The 16,678-nt window shown below is 46.6% G+C and overlaps 1 protein-coding gene across 4 annotated transcripts; it reads left to right on the forward strand.

Moving 5' to 3' along the window:
* The first annotated feature begins 456 nt into the window (after positions 1 to 456).
* Positions 457 to 16,439, forward strand: sonb (SON DNA and RNA binding protein b). 4 transcript variants are annotated; one of them, XM_076983338.1, is made up of 13 exons: positions 457 to 606; positions 1,929 to 2,032; positions 2,121 to 2,292; positions 2,866 to 4,517; positions 5,527 to 5,942; positions 6,080 to 6,214; positions 6,567 to 6,776; positions 6,874 to 6,984; positions 7,552 to 7,668; positions 10,452 to 10,599; positions 12,389 to 12,454; positions 13,711 to 13,826; positions 14,642 to 16,439. In XM_076983338.1, the coding sequence occupies exons 1-13, from the start codon at positions 524 to 526 to the stop codon at positions 14,798 to 14,800; spliced, it is 3,489 nt and encodes a 1,162-aa protein (XP_076839453.1). In that variant the 5' UTR covers positions 457 to 523; the 3' UTR covers positions 14,801 to 16,439. The 4 variants fall into 4 exon arrangements, 2 of the variants coding, with proteins under 2 accessions (XP_076839453.1, XP_076839454.1); XR_013122661.1 differs by lacking the exons at positions 12,389 to 12,454; positions 13,711 to 13,826; positions 14,642 to 16,439 and adding an exon at positions 9,828 to 9,916 and having other exon boundaries at positions 10,452 to 10,580; XR_013122660.1 differs by lacking the exons at positions 12,389 to 12,454; positions 13,711 to 13,826; positions 14,642 to 16,439 and having other exon boundaries at positions 7,552 to 9,002; positions 9,828 to 10,488.
* The last annotated feature ends 239 nt before the right edge of the window (positions 16,440 to 16,678 follow it).

The raw sequence follows: 16,678 nt of genomic DNA on the forward strand, positions 1-16,678 counted from the left end.
AGTGTTAAAACTGGACTAAAATATAGATACTTCTCCTGTTTGCAGAAACAATTAGACACCTTCTACTGTCCTGAGCTGCTCAACAGTTCACTGTAGGACCACTCAAAGAGATAATCAGAAATAAGTATAGAAATAGGCCTCTACACCAAACAGCTAAAACATATTTTTGTAATTGGTTAAATGGCACAAATTTAAAGACAAATAAAACTAATCAACAATCGATTCAACGCCCGACATGTAGTATTTTTGGGTTAAATGCCTTTTAAATTATTGTAATTAACGAGCGAAATAGACGCATAGCACAACGTACATAAGACGCTCACATACGAGTTTGGTGATACAATCAAAAAAGATTATCCACCGAGTGCGCGCGCGGCACCGACTGCGCGCTCCCACCTCGACTGCGCGCGCGGCCCCGACTGCGCGCTCCCACCTCGACTGCGCGCGCGCGCGCACCTCAGCCCCAGTTGTTGTTGTTAAGGGGGATTGTGGGATATCGGGTCGCTGCAGACTGAAGAGTGTGATGGCGACCAACATTGAGCAGATTTTTAGAGATTTTGTAATGAATAAAATAAAAGAGATCGAGGACGAGAGCCAGGACAATAGGTATTTGATTACTTTTACGTGTTCACGGTGTAGCTGCGTACCGTGCGTGTCACCTTTATTTCCACACCACTGACCACGACCGGCTGCTCTCAAACGAGTCAGTTAGCCGGCGAGCTAAACCGTTAAAAGCGCTAGCGTGTTAGCTTTAGCATGTTAGCACGTTAGCCGGCGAGCTAAACCGTTAAAAGCGCTAGCGTGGTTAGCTTTAGCGTGTTAGCACGTTAGCCCCCGAGTTGGTGAACTCGCTCGCTGCACAACTTTGTGGGCGAAAAATTAAATTAATCAGTTGGTACCGAGATACCAGGTCGAGTCCATCCCAACCCAACAGAGCCGCTAGAGAGCCGCGCTGGTGGTAGCCAGGCTGAGATTACCGATGAACACGAAGCCCCCACCAAAAATACAAACCCGAACGGCTCAGTTCAAGATTCATGTTAATTGATGGTCTCTCACTAAACCCCCTCGGCGTTAACGACCGTCCCGGCCTGTTTGGGTTTAACGCAGCCTGCTGGATCTGCTGCATCCTGTTTTAAACTAAACAGGTGTTTCAGTAACTCTTATTTTTTTCCTTCATCCTTTTTTAATCGGTTAAAATCTCTTGATTAAACATTTGAGAGCTAGTTTCCTCGTCGTGGATTAGGCCTAATCCTAAGGAGTCCTGTAAAGTCTCTTGGTAATCCGTGTTGGGATCTCCTTGGTCCAGTCTCCTTACATGGCCAAAGTTTCAGGACCATGCATCACATCACATGTGCCCTAATTAATTTGATCACATTTCATTATGTCCAGGGTTGGGAGGGACAATCGGATATTTTATTGTAACGTTCTTTAAATGCCACTTATTAGCCTAACATCTAAAACATTACTAATGGATGAATAACATTACACACATTTTTCCGATTAGATTACATGAATATTCTGAATATGTAAATGTTTTTTAACCAGTATATGTATTTATATATTATTAATATATACATTCATTCAATGTATGTAATTAATTTGTAATTAATATAATACTATATATATTGACAGAGGTTCAGTGGACAGCTTACATGTTTACTGCCTAAAATGCTTTAATTTAAAATAAAAAAAGAACTCTGAACTCTGAACTGCCTCATATAAAACTTTATAATTCTGTTGATCCGTCCAAGAGGAGGAGCCACAGTTTAACATTTCTATTTGGGCTGTGTGATATTGGCTTTATCGGATACTATTGGATACTGACATTATTTGTTGAAAATGATCATTCATTGCAGAGGCTAATATTGTTCTTTTAATGAATATATATGTTGTGCTGCTCTAACAAACTTTTTATTTTCCTATTTCAGTCATAAAAGTCTGGCAGATTCCAATGATGGAGAGCTGCACGCTGACCAAGCAACAGTAGTAAACAAGGAGATGCAGCCTGCTGAAACAACAGCCATAAACATGGGTGAGTAACCATTAGCCCGTGCTTTCAGATAACTGTTCAATACAGAAACTCTTGTCTAAAATGCCTCATCTTTGTGTTCTCCCTTTAGATAAAGTCACAAATTCTAACTCCCAAGACAACAATAGCAAAGAGGAAATTATTATCAAACACAAGAAAGCGAAAAAGCACAAAAAACACAAAAGCAAAAAGAAGAAGAAAAAACGGAAGGAGGAAAAAGGGAGCAGCTCGGAGTCTGAGTCGGGTGGAGAGAATCAAGCAAGGTCTGATGCAGTCCTAGCTACGTTTGATTGGTCTGATGCAGTCCTAGCTACGTTTGATTGGTCTGATGCAGTCCTAGCTACGTTTGATAGGTCTGATGCAGTCCTAGCTACGTTTGATAGGTCTGATGTAGTCCTAGCTACGTCTGATAGGTCTGACGCAGTCCTAGCTACGTCTGATAGGTCTGATGCAGTCCCAGCTACGTCTGATAGGTTTGATGCAGTCCTAGCTACGTCTGATAGGTCTGATGTAGTCCTAGCTATGTCTGATAGGTCTGATGTAGTCCTAACTACATCTGATAGGTTCACTTCGACATATTGGTTCCTTAAAAAGTAGTTAAACAACTTAAACCATGTTCCATACAGATTACGTGCACTTTGCATTTTAAACTGTTAGGAAAATACCAAGGTATCTAATTGTGTAAAACAAGAACCCCTTGAATTCAGATTCTAAGAGTTTGAATGTCCTACAGAGTTTTTAGTGTTTGATGTTTTTTTTCAAAGATATTTAAATTTGAAAAATAGCACCAAGTGTTAATAAAAATTGATTTGACCTGATTTTACATGGTTTTTCAGTGTAAAGAAAAAGAAGAAGAAGAAGAAAAAGAAAAAGCACAAAGATGGAGAGAAACAAAGAAAGTCAGGATCGCGGTCTGGGAGCTCTTCTGCCTCCGAATCAGAAACCGAGCTTGAAATTAAACCTTTGAGCGAGATTCCCAAATCCTCAACTGGGGACGTGCTGGCCAAATCTGACCTTTGTGATGGAAGTAATGCTGAGAAACCTCAAGGTTTACCTGACATTATTCCTAAGGTTGAAGCCACTGTAGAGAAGAACACAGAAACAGAAGGAGGCAATGAAAGGAAAATAAGTTCCATTGACTCTAAACCAAGCCAACAGGAGAAGACTTTAAGACAGCGTTCGCGTTCCAGGTCAGTAAAGAGAAAGTCAGGACATAGATCCAGATCTCGATCACCCAGAAGATCCCGAAGATCAAAGTCAGCATGTCGTTCAAGGAAAAGTCCCAGAAGGAAGTCGCCACAGCAGAAACGGAGAAGCAGATCGAGGTCACGGTCAAGGTCACAAAGACGAAACAGGCGGTCTCGATCGTATTCAAGCCGAAAAGGCAGACATTCACGATCCAGGTCGAGGTCTAGACGAACTAGATCGAGATCTATTGTAATCTTAAGAAAGAATAGAAGATCTCGATCAAAGTCTAGGTCTCCCTCAGGCCACCTTTCCAGGCGTTCTAGATCTAGGTCTCAGAGGCGGGCAAGACATTCCACATCTAGGTCCCAGTCAAAATCGAGGTCTTTTTCGAAAGATCCTCAGACTGCAAGTGAGACCAAAGAGAAGGATAATGTTCCTGAAACAAAGAATGACGGAGGAAGCCCTGAAATCCAAACTCTTAGTTTAACAGAAAATGGAGCCAAAAACGGAGATCAAGCGGTGACTGAGGTATCTGAGCTTTCTTCCGAGAATGTTGCCAAAGACGCCAACATCGATGACCAGGTTAAGGGTCTTACTGGATCATGGCGACCGGTTCCTTTCTTGAATGACACCTCTTCTGCTGCTGTTACTATCCCCCCTGAGACCAAGCCTTCTGTAGAGTGCACTACACCAGAGGGGCCTTTGCATGTGAAGAGCATTTCTGCAGATAATGCTAAAGATGTGGACGATTTTGTTAACACTGAAAAGAAAGAAGAAACTACCAGTATAGAGTTGAAAGACGCCCAAATAATTAAGCGGCAACATTCCAAGTCGAGATCAAAATCCATATCGCCAGTCCATCAAAGGCCCTCAAAATCACCCTCGAACAAGAGATCAAGATCTAGATCTTGTAAACGAAGGAAGTCCAGATCATCCTCCCGGGACAGCAAGAAGTCTCCAGTGCAAAGGAAAAGATCTAAATCTAGAACACGAACTAGACGTTCAAAGTCACCAAAAAAGAAGAAGTCCAAATCACATTCACCGGGCCGAAAGAAGAGGTCTAGGACGTCTGACAGAAGTAGACGGTCGAGATCCAGACGTAGGTCTCGCTCTAGATCAAGAAGATCAAGGTCTGGTTCTCGCAGAAGAAGGGGTGGTTTCAGGAACCGAATGTTCAGTCAGAGGGATCGGTGGAAACGAGAACCAAGCCATTCACCTGTAGTCATCTTGAGGAAGAAAAGATCACCATCTCGAACACGCCGTAGCACCAGCAAGACACCACCACGCCTTACCGATCTTGGTGAGACATTATCGCTCATCCTAACCTTAAAGTCAACATCATTTATGCATTATAAACCGGGCTATAAATCACTATCCCTTTAACTTGGCTTTGTGTGTGGTCACCCATGCGTAGTGTGAAGGTGTGTCTCCTCCTGTTGTAAACGGTGTTGATTCAGTTGTCATTACCTGGCAACTGACCCTTTCAGTTTTGAATCACCTTCATTTCTGAATAAACAGACTGGCTTTGAAAAACTGGTCCATGTAATTTTTAGAGGTGTCAATTCCAGGTTCACAAATTAAAAGTCCTCACCAGGATTTTGCTCAGGCTTCCTGGATTGTGTTGATTCCACTAATTTTACCTGGATTGCTAATTAGAAAATCTGGCAAGCTTGAGCAAAATCCTGGTGAGGACTTTTAATCTCTGAACCTGGAATTGACACCACTAGTCATTTTTAGTGGCAGAGGTATTTTATGAAACCAGTTGACGACCTGGAAAGTGATCTGCCTGTTTGATGGTTTAATTTTGACATGATTACAATTTTGCTTAAGAGTTTAATTCCACTGTCTCAGTGTACTAAATTGTTATTCTACAATTTGGTTAATATTGTCAAGTAATATAACTTTCAGAAGCTCAACACAAGGAAATAATGGGCTGCTAAAATAGCATTTGTAACACAATTGTGAACATTTGTAGCATTACATTAAGCCTGCCCTCTTCCACATCTGTGCTTCATGTAAGGGGGTTTTATAAATGTAAAGCACAGACAATTTTACTTAGTGCAAAATTATTACTCAGATATACATTATAGCATTTTAATTGAAAGTATGTAATGCTACTATTGATACATAAGCACTGACAATATACTACCTCAAAACCTTGTGTACTGTTTCTAAAATAAATGTTGAGGTACTGAAAATCGGACCGTGTAGTAGCACAAACAGCTTGGTGGATTCAGAGGTCGTTTACAGCCGTTGACCGTGCGATTGCTTGGACTTTGTTTGACGTCACTCCGCCCTTCTCCTCACAGATAAAGACCAGCTGCTGGAAATCGCCAAGGCTAACGCTGCAGCCATGTGTGCTAAAGCTGGGATGCCTATTCCAGAGAGCCTTAGGCCCAAAGCCATCCTTCAGCTACCTTTGCCGGCCCCGAATCCCGCACCTTTGCCCCTGCCCCTGCCCCTGCCCTTGCCCCTGCCCGTTATGGGTGTGCAAGGGATGGCCAACATGACCATGAACGCTGCTATGGCTAGCATGACGGCCGCCACCATGACCGCCGCCCTGTCCAACATGGGGGCCCTGGCGAGCGTGCCACAACTGCCCCCCCTGCCCACCATCACCAACAAGCCTCCGCCCTCAGCCGCCCCAAATCTGGCCTCCATCGAGGAAGCAAAGAGGAAAGTCACGAAGCAGGCCAACAGCTACAGTATCAAAGAACTAACGGAAGTAAGTGCTGAGGGAGGCGAGGAAATGCTTCTACTACCCCCCCAACCACCCCAAACCCACCCACCTTCCGTCAAGTGATATTAGCTATATATTTACTGAAAGGATCATGCTGAAATATATCTTTCTCTCCTCTTCAGAAGTGCAAGAAGATCGCAGAGAGCAAGGAGGAGATGGCTATTGCGAAGCCGTATGTGTCGGACGATGAGGACGACGAGAGGCCTTTTGGAGGTTCTGCCCTTAAGGAGAATAAGGGCATCACCTTCAGTCTCAGTGTAGGTGTCTCCCTCGAGCGCCTCAACGCGTCTGTGTGGATGGATATCGATGGCTTTAATGTCCGGCACATCAGATACAATTATTTTACAGGCTGCTGAACCATTTTGTGTAGTGTTTGAGACTGTGAAATAGAAGTGTACCCAGTTTCATGAATGGTTGAAGATGGAATGTTGGAGATTGTTGCTGTATGCGTCTGTTTAAGCGAGGTCAATAGTAAATTTGTGCTTTGCAAACCGTCGGCCTTCAACCATTCATAAATTGAATACATTTCTGTCTTTCCCTAATTTTGCAGTAACCCCCTCCCCCCCCCCTCCCCCCTCCTGTGCCGCCATGCCCCTCCCCCTTCTTCAGAACCCCTCGGCGAAGCCGGCGGTGAGGTCAGAGGCCGCCTTCGCCAAGGAGTTCCCAGTGTCTTCAGGTTCTCAGCACCGCAAGAAGGAGGGAGACGGAGCGTACGGGGAGTGGGTGGCGGTGGACAAAAAGACGGACAAGGCGGGGGCGCCGGGGCCCGAAGACCACGGCAAGGGGAACGACAGCGTCTTTCCCGAGGCACCCGCGCAGGTTTGGCTCGCGCCGCTCTCCGCCCCTCCGCGCGGGCAGCATCGGACGCCGCTAGTTATTCGCGTGAGCTTTAACGCGTGTTGCTCTGCGTCTTCAGCCGGTGGACATCACGGTGGCGGTGAGCGAACGGGCAACGGCGCAGAAGAGGCTGGCGGAGAACCCCTTCGACATCAGTGCCATGTGCATGCTGAACCGTGCTCAGGAGCAGGTGCGGCAGGCGCTTCGTGCTAACGCCAAGTCATGGTGTTGGCTCGTTTTAAACAAGCACTTTTCCCTTATTTTTACTTGTTTCTTTTGAAGTCTTTTGAAGCATTCATAAAAAAATTTACATAAATAGTTACATAAAGTTGTACATACAATACAATAAATAAATAAATATGAAAGTAAATGTTTATTTATACAGCATCTTTCCAAGACAAGCTACAAAGTGCTTTACAATAAATAACAATCAGTACAGTATAAAAAACAGTCCAAAATTTAAACACACATTACACACAAAATACACAAACAATATGTTCCAAAGGGAATAAAACAAAACAAAAAATAGCCAATATGGACTTAAAACATATAAGCAGCATCACCCCATTTAAAAGACATAAAAGACAGCAAAGATCAACTAATGCCCATTTTCAAAGACTAATTTATAAAATGTATGTCCTAAACATCTAGGAGCAGGAATTTCTGCTAGGTGTTCCACAATACAACTAGGTTGTTGTGCCATTGAAGTATTCTTTGACCTTCTCATTTGAAGTGAGTGTGTGGTGTGTGTTAACAGGTGGACGCTTGGGCCCAGTCCAACACCATACCGGGCCTCTTCACCGGCTCCACAGGCGCTCAGGTGCTCTCCTCTGAAGAGTTGTCCAACAGCGGCCCGCAGGCTTGGATCAAGAAGGTAACGTACCCTTAACTGGGACACTGGTTACATACTGCTGTTGACATTTTGTGCGCTTTGTTTAAATGTGTCTGCCACAGGTTAGACACAGAGATGTAAAATGTGTAATAAGATGTTTATCATAGCCAAAAATAACGACTTTGATCCTTACTAATATTAGCAGCTTCAGTTGGGCGTCTGCTAATAAAACCTTAACATGTACGAACCTCCACGTAAACGTCAGGCATCGTGGAGAATTAAATAACATTCCGCCATTCATGCGTCTTACCAAAGATGCGTGAATATCGCCATCTGTTTTGTCTTTGCCGATTTGCTGTACCCACCTCATATTTGAAGATTGTCTAAGACTTGAGGCTCAGTCATTGTTGTTCCTTGCTGGCATTTTGATTGGATGACGTCTAAGTAACCAGGGAAACAACTGGGGGCGGGGGGGGGGGGGGGGTGAGTGGTCTGGAACTTTTTACTTACGGTTTGAGTTTACAGGAATCAGGCCTGCGTCAGAGTTCAGCAGACAGATGGGATCACTTGTTTGGACTTTGTCTATTTCGAATGCACACTGGCGTCAGGAATCTCTCTACTTTTCAGAAGTCCACTATAGCTTGGTAAAATGCAGTGGCAAAGTTAACACATAAAACCAGTGATTAAAATGACACATTCAAAAATACACATTCATCAACCAATAACCTTTTAACGCTGGGGCATTAAAAAAAATGTAACACTCCTGTTTAAATTATGGTTTCCCATTTAGCAGAGACCAAACCAACATTAACTATTTACCTTTGTTTCTGTTTGTATTAGGGGCAATAGAAATCGATGGAGCTCTGTCAATATGCTCAAAACGAAATACATTGTCAAGATAAACACAATTACAAAAGGCAAACATACCGAGTGAATCACATTAAAAGTTCCTAATTTGGAACAGTAGGGGGTATACGCTGGTTGGCGGTAAAACCCTGCTTGTGATCAGCGTTGGTTATATTTGTCATATTTCAGAGTTTGCTTGGCACTAGTAAATAAGGACGACATCCTTCCATTCATCCCATGCAATCATTACAAAACTAATAAATACTAATACAATTTATTATTGAATTATTGACCCATTGGGTTTCTGTTGTAGAGTGGGTGCACCTTTTCAGCAAAGACATAGCGGTGTATGATTTTTGAAGACTTTTATTTTGGGACATTGTGTTGTAGCAGGTCTATTACAGGAGAGGCTCCACCCCTCAGGGTTTGGTTGTAGTCCTCTTAGTCTTCTTTGAGAGAGGCGGGGGAGGAAGACGAAGGAAGGTCCCCTGGCACCCTCCTCTCCAAATGAGCCCGGAAACTCAAACTGGGTAAAAAGAACGACGCTGAAGCAGACTAAAGAAATCCCAGGATTGGTCAAAGGCCAATACCACCTTTTCTAGTGTTATTAAAAGTTATTTTATTCCACCTAAAACACTTAAAAAATTTTTACAATCAGAGTTAATTTAAGTTGATCTGTGTATTACCACAGAAGCAGCGACGTGCCTGCCCTTGCTACATCTGCTGGGTCTTATTTTAGGTCACTGCTTCCAAGGCTTCTGATTGTGGCTATTGTGTAACGCAACCCTGATATTTGCCCTCGGTGATCCCACGTCTCTTTTATAGAGTTCTCCTGAGCTAAATAAATGGCGGCGACGTGCCGTCATGCTGCCCATCTGAGCGGCCGGGCACCTCTGTCAGGGTCAGCCGGGTCAGTTACCCCACAGCCTGAGAGCGGAGTTGCTGTCTGCCTCTCCAGCCCCGGGCCCCAAATCCACATTCTCCCCCCTGTTATAAGATGCCTGCGGCGGTCATTCCCCACAACACCCGCGGGCTTTTCCCATGGTGACCAGAATGCAAATTAGCGAGTGAAAGTTTGTTAACCTTTAAAGTGAAACTTGCCATGCTAAAAGGTCCATAAGAACACAGAGACACTACAAGTCTTTTTTTATTTGTTTTATTTTATTTCGTTTTTGGGTTTCAGTAACCACTGGCATTCATTTGCAGGTACAGTGTTCCAAAGTTTTTCCCTGCTGACGGGAGTGTGGGGGCTGGGGTGGGGGAGGGGGGGGTGTTTGGCACGAAACGGGACGAGGGGTGGGGGTTCACAGTCTGACCTGTGAACTCTCACCCCTCTGTATGGAAACTTGTTGCAGGGTCAGTCCTTGTAGCAGCCTTGTTGCCATGGGCACTGTCAGGCCCCTTCTGTTCACGTCAGATGCTCAGGCCGGTGACGTGGGCCTAGGTACGTATGTCATCACGCTCCCTTACTTCTCTTCATATCGGACTTTTGTGTTCGCGCTGATGAAAACATTCCTGCCGTGTCTTTTGTGCGCGTTTCGACAGAACTGTGAGGGTGCTGTCACCTTGTCAAGGGTGGTATGGATGGCCCTGTCAAGGACAATGCAGCCATTTAGATACATATCTCGTTTTTGTAGCATTTCAAATTATTGCCTCTTGTTTAGTCCGTTGGACTAAACAATGCTATTATTATGCTATGCTATTATTGATTTTACCCAAAATAGTTAAAAATGAATATACCTGATGCTTAAGAATCTAGATGATCTCCAGAAGGTAGCCAGAAGGTGTTAGTATAGCTAAACGTGTTAGCGGTGTGTATATGGAGCTGTTAGCCTGCTCCTGCTGTCAGCCCCAGTGTTGCTGCGTGGTCTCTTATTGTCTCACTCTGCCTGTCTGCCTTCTCTCTCCACTCTTTCGTCTCTCTCTGTCTCTCTCCCCCTCTTCGTCCATCTCTGCGGCCCACCCCCGGGTCGGTTCAGGACCAGTTCCTGCGGGCGGCGCCCGTCTCCGGGGGGATGGGGGAGCTGCTGATGAGGAAGATGGGCTGGCGTGTGGGGGAGGGGCTGGGGAAGCACAGGGAGGGCACGGTGGAGCCCATCGTCATCGACTTCAAAACCGACCGCAAGGGTGAGGACGCCAGCACACGCACACCAGCACACGCACACCAGCACACGCACGCCAGCACACGCACCCCACACATGCCAGCACACGCACGCCAGCACACGCACGCCAGCACACGCACGCCAGCACACGCACCCCACGCACGCCAGCACAAGCACGCCACACACACCAGCACACGCACCCCAGCACACGCACGCCAGCACACGCACCCCAGCACACGCCAGCACACGCACACCAGCACACGCACACGCAGCCAGCACACGCCCCCTCACACACGCCAGCACACGCACGCCAGCACACGCACACCAGCACACGCCCCCTCACACACGCCAGCACACGCACGCCAGCACACGCCCCCTCACACACGCCAGCACACGCACACCAGCACACGCCCCCTCACACACGCCAGCACACGCACAACAGCACATGCCCCCTCACACACGCCAGCACACGCACAACAGCACACACACGCCAGCACACGCACGCCAGCACACGCACGCCAGCACACGCCCCCTCACACACGCCAGCACACACACGCCAGCACACGCACACCAGCACACGCACACCAGCACACACGCCAGCACACGCACACCAGCACACGCCCCCTCACACACGCCAGCACACGCACACCAGCACACACGCCAGCACACGCACACCAGCACACGCCCCCTCACACACGCCAGCACACACACGCCAGCACACGCACGCCAGCACACGCACACCAGCACACACGCCAGCACACACACACCAGCACACGCCCCCTCACACACGCCAGCACACGCACGCCAGCACACACGCACGCCAGCACACACGCACGCCAGCACACACGCACGCCAGCACACACGCACGCCAGCACACACGCACGCCAGCACACACGCACGCCAGCACACACGCACGCCAGCACACACGCACGCCAGCACACACGCACACCAGCACACGCACACCAGCACACACACACGCCGGCACATACACACGCCCCCTCACACACAAAAGGCACACGCCCCCCAGCACACGCCAGCACACGCACAACAGCACACGCCCCCTCACACACGCCAGCACACGCACGCCAGCACACGCACACGCCCCCTCACAAACGCCAGCACACGCACGCCAGCACACGCACACGCCCCCTCACAAACACCAGCACACGCACGCCAGCACACGCACACGCCCCCTCACAAACGCCAGCACACGCACGCCAGCACACGCACACGCCCCCTCACGCACGCCAGCACACGCCCCCTCACACACGCATGCCAGCACACGCCCCCTCACACACGCCAGCACACGCCCCCTCACACATGCCAGCACACGCCCCCTCACACATGCCAGCACACGCACACGCCAGCACACACTCATTTACATTTACATTTATGGCATTTGGCAGACGCCCTTATCCAGAGCGACTTACATTTTTATCCCATTTTTATACAAGTGAGCAATTGAGGGTTAAGGGGCTCAGGGGCATCTCAGTCATGGCCTCAGGTCTGGGAATCGAACCCACGACCCTCCGGTCACAAGACCAGTTACCTAACCACTAGGCCATGACTGCCCCCCCACTCGCGCCATCACACACTCGCGCCATCACACACTCGCGCCATCACACACTCGCGCCAGCACACACTCGCGCCAGCACACACTCGCGCCAGCACACACTCGCGCCAGCACACACTCGCGCCAGCACACACTCGCACCAGCACACACTCGCACCATCACACGCTCGCACCAGCACACACTTGCACCAGCACTCTGACCTCAGCAGCTCACATGTTTGTGCTTCCGTCTGCCTGTACAGGACTGGTAGCTGAGGGGGAGAAGACCCAGAAATCTGGCAACCTAGTGGTGATGAAGGACCTTCTAGGTGGGTTTGTGTGTGTGTGTTTGTGTGTGCGCGCGTGTGTGTGTGCGCGCGTGTGTGTGTGCGCGCGCGTGTGTGCGCGCGCGCGTGTGTGCGCGCGCGCGTGTGTGCGCGCGCGCGTGTGTGTGCGCGTGTGCGTGCTTGTGTGTGTGTGCTTGTGTGTGTGTGCGTGTGTGTGTTGCCAGACTCTTCTTTTGGTAGGTGAGTCATGGTAACTGCTTTGTGCTCATTATATATTATTTAAAATCAAGAGACAGATTTATTTTAGTTTTAATTCTTGATATCATATTTCCAGTGCTTCAGGAGTCTTTTAACGGCCCGGAAGGTTACAGAAATTGATGTAATATCTTTTATGCTATTCTGATGGGGCAGTTGTCATGTGTGGGTGTACACCTGGGGCTACTTTTAGAGCCTGTGCCTTTGTGCCCTTGATACCATGGCAACACCCGAGTGTGCCAGGACACGAGCAGCACACGCCTCACTACAGCCAGAACGTTGCCATGGTCACAGTGATCCTGGGTGTTCTGTCTGCAGTGGTGACCAAGTAACTTAACGGTCGGCGTGAGTTGTATCCACCGAGCTTTCGACTTCAGCCACTGAGTACACATGTGGACATCTCACCCACTGACAGTTTGATGTAGTTAATAAAACCTGACATGAATCTCTCAGTTGAACCGATCGTTTCGAAAGTACATCTCAAGGAAATAAAGTATGTACCCTAAAAAAATATGTGCGAACAGGAAATGTATGTGTACAAAGTTGTGGATATTAAGTGTTTGGTGTGTGTGTGTGTGGGTATTGGGTGCACACACCAGTCACACACTATTTGACTATACAGTCTATAGGTCATGTGTTGGCCTGCTTGATTCTGACCACATGGCCGTGGTTAGATATTTTTGGCAGACAGATCACTTTCAGCCCAGCATGGAATATCCTACACACCCACACCCCACCCCAATACCACACACATACCAGTTCAACACATACAGTCTTGCACGTTCGTGTTAACGGTGTGCTGTGAATGGTCCACAGCCCAAATGTTAACTAGAAAATGCTCTCTGGTCAGATTGTGACTAGCGGTGAATGGAGTAAAGGCTGATGAACAGTGCGTGTGAATGTGCCCCTGGGTCTAGAACGCTCCATTTGGACAGGGAGTATCTGGTGAAGGGCTGCTAGGCTGTTATGAAGGTGGGCGTATGTTAGAAATGTGGCCACTCACTGCCTGTCTGGTCTTCTGCGTCTGAAATGCTCTGTTCCAGGGAAGCACCCGGTCTCTGCACTGATGGAGCTGTGTAATAAGAAGAAGTGGCCCCAGCCAGAATTCGTCATGGTGCTTCACAGCGGCCCTGACCACCGCAAGAACTTTCTGTTTAAGGTCAGCAGAAGTGTGTGTGAGAGAGACGTTCTCATGAAGGAACTTGGTCAAATGAACAGTATTTAATCGAAAGAAGGTACATTAATGACACTCTATGGCTCAAGCAATATGCACTGGACCAGTGGAACTGGAAGAGTCCGGCTTGCTGTTTGTAAGGATCTGAGGATCCCATACCACACACACACACCCAGTCTGACAGCACAGTCTACACACACATCAGCGATGGCTAAACTCATCACCTGTCGTTTTGGTTGTCCATGGTTGGCAGACCTGTTCACTAAATTGTGTTCAACTTGAACCTGTTTAATAATAATGATAATAATAATATTTGCATAATAATATTTGCATAGCATCTTTCATACATGCATAACTCAAAGTGCTGGATATCATTTGTTTCCTGGTTCAATTAGTTTTTCATTCACATGCTCCTGATTCAGTGTCCGTTCTGTTTCCGGGCGGATGACGACACCAGTGTTTCTTAGGACACTGACATTCTGAGCATGAATGCTGCACCTTACTGAGCTAATGTGAAGTATTACCTGCTCACGAATCATAATGTTTCATTACTTTTTAGTAATGAAATCACCACGTAATCCAATTTAATCCTGGTACTATGTGGTATGAGTCTGGGTATTCTCGAGCGCTCGCCGGCCGTGTGAACTTTATTACTCCGAGGTAGTGCGTTTCCTAAGCGAGCACCACACACACGACGTGCTCGCTTGGGTTTCGGACATTATCAATCATCCCATTCGATGGTCCCCAGTGATCCAGCCGCCACTCATGCGTCTGCCCCTCCCCTCTGCGCCCGCCCACAGGTGATGGTGAACGGATGTGATTACCAGCCCCAGACGGCCAGCCCCAACAAGAAGCACGCCAAGGCCATGGCTGCCACGGTGGCCCTGCAGGCCATGGGGGAAGTTGCAGGAGACAGTGTCCACACGGGACCTGTGTTTACAGCAGCCAGCAGCACCTGATTGTCTCTCCGCAACACACACACACACACACCCACCAAGAGCACATTTCATTCTGAAAATGCAAAGGACACAATTTCAGTCTGAATCATTTCTCTTTTTTTTTTTTTGACTTTGTAGATAATTTAAAATTGAGAATGCATTTTGCTTAATTTCTCTTACTGGTAATTTTGTTTCTGATGTTGGTTTTCATTGGTTTTTCTCAGACATACTCCCAACCGTTACCCTAACGAAACAATGATATACTCCCAACCATTACCTTAATGAAACAATGATATACTCCCAACTGTTACCCTAACAAAACAATGATATACTCCCAACCGTTACCCTAACGAAACAATGATGTACTCCCAAACATTACCCTAATGAAACAATGACGTACTCCCAACCATTACCCTAACAAAACAATGATATACTCCCAAACGTTACCCTAAAGAAACAATTATGTACTCCCAACCGTTACCCTAACGATACAATGACATACTCCCAACCGTTACCCTAACGAAACAATTATGTACTCCCAACCGTTACCCTAACGAAACAATGACATACTCCCAACCGTTACCCTAACAAAACAATGATATACTCCCAACCGTTACCCTAACGAAACAATGATGTACTCCCAAACATTACCCTAATGAAACAATGACGTACTCCCAACCATTACCCTAACGAAACAATGATATACTCCCAAACGTTACCCTAAAGAAACAATTATGTACTCCCAACCGTTACCCTAACGAAACAATGACATACTCCCAACCGTTACCCTAACGAAACAATTATGTACTCCCAACCGTTACCCTAACAAAACAATGACATACTCCCAACCGTTACCCTAACGAAACAATGACATACTCCCAACCGTTACCCTAACGAAACAATGATGTACTCCCAACCGTTACCCTAACGAAACAATTATGTACTCCCAACCGTTACCGTAACGAAACAATTATGTACTCCCAACCGTTACCCTAACGAAACAATGACATACTCCCAACCGTTACCCTAACGATACAATGACATACTCCCAACCGTTACCCTAACGATACAATGACATACTCCCAACCGTTACCCTAACGATACAATGACATACTCCCAACCGTTACCCTAACGAAACAATTATGTACTCCCAACCGTTACCCTAACGAAACAATGACATACTCCCAACCATTACCCTAACGAAACAATGATGTACTCCCAACCGTTACCCTAACGAAACAATGACGTACTCCCAACCGTTACCCTAACGAAACAATGATATGCTCCTGCAGAACTCATAAACAAAAAAGTTAAAGTGAACGTGCTTGAACACTAATGTATGTGATGGGCATTATTTCACAGAGAAAAGCTCAGTGAGCCAAGCAACTTTAGCCAGAAAGGGAAGGAGAGTAACTGGTTTGCCTAGCCAGTCCTGGTTTTAAATTTATCCTGTCCATACTGCTTTGACCCCAGTAGTTTTTTACTGTTGTAGGTTTTATGCACGCTTGCTTCAAGGTTCATTTGGTGGTGTTTTTCTTTTTTTGTTCTTCTAATGTTAATGTTCAGATTGTTTGTGTATGGTATGGTTCATATGTATATATGATGTCTTTTTGGACCACTCTCCAACGTTGCCATTAAAACACTGTATGGTTTTGATGAATGCATGTTGTGTGTTGAACTTTTTATTTGGTAAAAATGAAAATAAATGAATGACTCCGAACACTTCTGTTGTGACTGTAACCCACTTGAATGTTAGAGAAGCAGTTAAGTTTTATGTCATGAGCAGAATGATTGTTTCAGTAATGAAAAACTGCACACACAAAAAAAAAACTTTATGCAGGAGTCACATTTAAGAAGATTGATCACTTGAGCCCAAATGTTCTCACCTTCAATTTTTGA

Source organism: Brachyhypopomus gauderio, chromosome 20 (assembly GCF_052324685.1).
Source record: "Brachyhypopomus gauderio isolate BG-103 chromosome 20, BGAUD_0.2, whole genome shotgun sequence".
Classification (NCBI taxonomy): Eukaryota; Metazoa; Chordata; class Actinopteri; order Gymnotiformes; family Hypopomidae; genus Brachyhypopomus; species Brachyhypopomus gauderio.